This window comes from Belonocnema kinseyi, chromosome 8, assembly GCF_010883055.1.
Source record: "Belonocnema kinseyi isolate 2016_QV_RU_SX_M_011 chromosome 8, B_treatae_v1, whole genome shotgun sequence".
Lineage (NCBI taxonomy): Eukaryota > Metazoa > Arthropoda > Insecta > Hymenoptera > Cynipidae > Belonocnema > Belonocnema kinseyi.
Window position 1 is genome coordinate 59,322,652 of NC_046664.1, and position 4,694 is coordinate 59,327,345.

General features: G+C 31.6%; 1 protein-coding gene across 1 annotated transcript in view; it reads left to right on the plus strand.

Annotated features, from left to right (window-relative positions):
• Positions 1–3,196: 3,196 nt before the first annotated feature.
• The window catches only part of LOC117178508 (pectin lyase-like), a 21,051-nt gene continuing 19,553 nt past the window's right edge, over positions 3,197–4,694 (plus strand). Inside the window, exon 1 of the mRNA XM_033369933.1 lies at positions 3,197–3,271. Coding sequence (XP_033225824.1) covers positions 3,197–3,271 — 75 coding nt within the window. The remainder of the gene's footprint in view (positions 3,272–4,694) is intronic.

Here is a 4,694-nt window from a genome sequence, read left to right on the forward strand (position 1 = left end):
TTTATTATTTTTTTTGGTGGAAAACAATAAAACAATACAAACACTGAAATTTCGAAAATTATTATTTTTGAAACATTTATTTTTCCAGCATTTTAAATATTATAATTTTGGTATAAAATTGACCTTTTTTAGATGAAAATTCATGTACTTTGTTGAAAATGGTATTTTTCGGTCGAAAATTATTCTGCTGGGTGAAAATTCAACTAACTATTTGGTTCAAAATTCATATTTATTGTTAAGATTCATCATTTTAGTAAAAGATTTATTTCTCAGATTCAAAATGTATCTTTTTGATTTAAAAACTCAAATAAAAAGTTTTTTAAATGTATTAAAAAACAAAATTTGTTTGCAATAATATTATTAATCTTTTAGAAGGATTCAAATGAACTTAAATCAAGTGAATTCGATGCACTTGAAAAGAATTCAATCGAATTTCAGACAATTCTAACGAATTGAATTGAACAAAAATTTAATTTTTGTAGATTTTGTACATATAAAAGAATTGGAGAGATTTTACATAATGTTTCCTAAATGAGAAAAAATTTGAGTAAAATCTTTCACCTGACTAAGCATAAATTTAAAAAAATTTTAACTTACTTTAAGGGATGCATTTCCCATCACATATCTGTTGAAGAGTTAGTGCTTGAACTATAAACCTTTTTTAACTTTCTTGTGCAAAAACGGTAGTTTTTGTTTTCCTGCAGTTAAAAAGGCATGAAAATCATTTTACTAATTAGGCTAAAAAAATGATTCACACTCACAGCACAATTTGCAATTTTTGTTAAATAATTTTTTTCCAAGAAATTTGAAAAAGTTAGAGGGTGCTAAAAAATGGAGAACTGAATCGTATTCAACACAAGAACCTCTTTGATAATGACACGTATCCCATTTTGTAAATGCAAATGTCACATTATGTTGACCAGTCTTATTTATCATGCATATTGTGCAGAGGAAATATTTTTTTTATTTTCTCACTACAAAAACGGGCTTATATTTTTTTAATCAATCGAGTATTGAAATTAATATCATAAACTGAGGTTCAAAACGAACATAAATTTTTCTTGGAAACTAGAATAATAGCATTGATTCCGACATAATAAAATTCAAAAAAACAATTTTGTAAGTCCCACATCGACCTAAATAAGTTGTCAATTTTCATTCTCATGATGACTGTAAAAATTACAATGCAATAATAAGAAATATGAGCAATTAACTTCGACGATGAATTCTTTGGATATGTAGCGGAATGAATCTTCTTGTGTCTCACCGCTTGCCTTTTTCTACTTGTTAGGCTCTAACAGTAGAAATCTCCACCCTCTAAAAAATAGAGCCTCTTTTGAAAAGGATATCTTCATGCCATTATTTTCAATGTAGTATAACTAAATCTTGATTTCCACCAGTGGTGTTATTTTAGTGCTGCTTGAGACTGCTTTTTAAAAATATTATTAAAATACCTGAAATTAGCTTTGAAATTATACTTTCTTCTTACAGTGCATAATAATTTTTTTCTATAGTATGTTTAGTATAACGTGTATATCTTAAAGTATTTCTCTTATTTTAAAAATGCCACCTATATCTATGGTTACATGAGTAGCCTTTATCTTTACGAGCATTATTTTCGAATTCTTTATATGTTTAATTGGATTTCTAGGTTTCTAAGTTTTGTTCTCTAACAAGTAAAATATTTTACCGACAGAATACTGCCGATGTTGTGGTTTCATGTTGTGCTTACATATGTTTTCCTACAGGGCACTAGACTATTTCAGATTTTTAAAAAGAATGTCAAGGGCTGCAGTTAATTAGGATTGGACGCAACAGTAGATACACAGTAATACAAGAATCTGAATTTCAGTAGGAAAAGGCGCTTGACTTTCAAATGTAACCAAAAGGATCGCCAGAAAGATTGTTGACCTTCCGTCAACGCGTGTATTTCAAATGTAACTTATAGGTTAATTTAAGTCAGCTCATTGTTGAAATTCATAACATTTATGCGCTATCATTCAGTTATTAGGAACATGAAATGAATATATAATTAAAAATTAAATAATTTTATGAATTACATTTCCTTTAATGTGAGCATTGAATAAATTATTCATTCTGAATAATAAATCAAGTTGTTTTAGCCTCCAAGTCGATAAGATTATTACAAGGAAAAAAGAACTTAATAACACTAAACTAGGCAATTATATCCATTTCAAGCTACCAGGTACAGAACGTGAATCTTCAATCGTTTTTCATATATTTTTTTATCACATGTGTACGCTTATTCGATTTATAATAAAAATACGTTGTAGATCTGAGTACTTATATCAAAATAGGAAACGTTGACGAAACAACTACCATGAGCTCAGTGTTGATCGATACTATCCAGCACTATCGGCGCTATCTTGTATACCTTTAACTGCTCTCTTAGCTCCTCTTCTAAAATCACCGAAATCCGTCCAAGTATTTGCGCATTACCAGGTCGCATTTCGCGCACGCCTTTCTGCCAGCACAAATTGAATTTCAGAGCACGCTAATGAAAATCATCCCAAACTCGACATACCTGTCAGCTAATTATCATATTACTCATATATCAGATATGAGACACTGAGTTTAAGTTCCATTTCTGGTTGAAATTAAGTGACTTACTTAATTTAATGCAAAAATAAAATTCATTTACATTTAAAATTCATCATCTTCTATTACTGTGTAGAGGATAAGAGTTCAATATGGCTTTAATTTCATAAGACAAGTTTCAATTTGTTTAAAAGTTTTTAGTGTAGCTTCCACTGTGCAAGAGATATAATTTTTTAATTATTTTACTGCCGCCTCCAAGAAGCCACAAAAATGCTGTGACCTGGGAGGGATGAAGTTCCAAATAATTTTTTGCTGAATCAAAAATACGTTCACAATTTCATTGTGTTCTGTCAAACGAAAAAATGTATACACCTGCATTAAATGCATCAATGGCCCGATCGCTGACGTGTTCTTAGTGCACTGGTTTTGTGCTTGAAAAATAAAAATAGCGAGATAGACTTTGAGTTTATTACGATTGTGAAATCGTTCTTTCTTAACGTACAATGGACCACAGTAGTTGACACCAACGTTAGGGAATGGAGAAGAGCAAGCCTTCTTTTGGCAGATCACTTATGACGCAATCCACTCTCATGTTTTTACGCAAAGGCATCTAACGCATTTCTGTACGTATAATCAAATGCGTGATATTGCAGTCGTTCAAATGACAATTATGTCCTCGAACGAAGTACAAACTACCTACGCTGATAATCCCGTAATTGTCTTAGAAGGGTTTTAGAAGACTCAATCGGTTTTTGTTATCAAGGTCATTTCCGTTCTTTAAGCAGTTAATATTTTTTTGAAGTATGGCGAGTTGGTTTGTGATAATTACGGCGCGATTAGCAGCTTTGATTTGAAGTATGTTAAGAGGAACGTTATATTTTTTCTGTGATTTTTTGCGCTCTAAATAAATCGCAGGTCAAACGCCAAATCCAAATTATGATTTTTAAAGGAACTACACGTTTCGATAAATGTTGGATCGATTCGATATTTCTTTAGTGCGCAATAGGATTTTTTAAAACAGGGCATCATCTGGATGCGTAAAGAGGGTGACATTTTGCGGATTCGTAAAAAAGTCAATTTTCGAAGTTATGCTTTCAGCTTCTATTACAGCGTGGTGAGAAATATAGAAACCAGGTTTATCGAAATTTTTATTTTCTATCAACAACAAGTGGTTCGGAGTTTTACATTCGTTTAGGAAATTTAATTAATTCTATTTTATTTTAGGATTCTTTTTGAAATGCCTTCCTAACATGTTGAAGCGACGAAGAGCCATTGAGTTCAAGTCTTCCCATTTTTCTATGTTTTCATTAGAGGGTAATCTAACGATATAGTGACTTTCAGAGTTACGCTGAGTATTGGTTTCCAATTTATTTTCACATGCCTGCTCCTCTCTGGATAGCAGTTTTGCAAAGGGAACTTTCACAGCTTTTTATCTTTTCCGCCTCTATTCAGCCGAGCTGCGTTTTTTGAAGGACGCTATCAGGATGATTATTTAACGAGATCTGACACACGCTTAGCAATTTAAAGAATTATTTAACTGCAATAAGAGCACCGATTTCAAATAGTTAATGAAAGTCAGAATCAGCTAGAATGACGTTTTTTGGGATTTCGAAACTAGACCTATTTATTGCGATAGTTGGCATATTTTTCGATAATTGCTTCTCCTGTGTAAATATTACACAGCCTTAAAAAAAGTATCTTGGTGCAAAAACAAGACCCATCATTTCCTATGTATTTTGACTCGCTGATCACGAATCTGAAAGCCGATTATCCTGTAAACTTCAGTGTTAACATAATATAAAATTTTTTAAATTTTGAAAAAAATTCACTTCTTTCGAATGACGTGAATTTAAAAAAATAGGCAAGAAGTATAGTTTAACGTGTTTTGTGCTGATTTGTTTGCGACAACCATTTATTAAATTCAATAACTACAAGAATATTACTAAAAATTTTAATGTCCTTGTTTTTTCGAACGTTCCTATAACATTAAACAAGTTACGAGGGTAGTTCAATAAGTCCTTAGAATGACCAACAAATGGCGCGCCAATCGCTCCAAATCATCTGTTTTCAGTCAGCACCACTCCCGACTAGATATATGGTGCAGTCACAGTCCACATCTTCTGAGTTTACGTGTT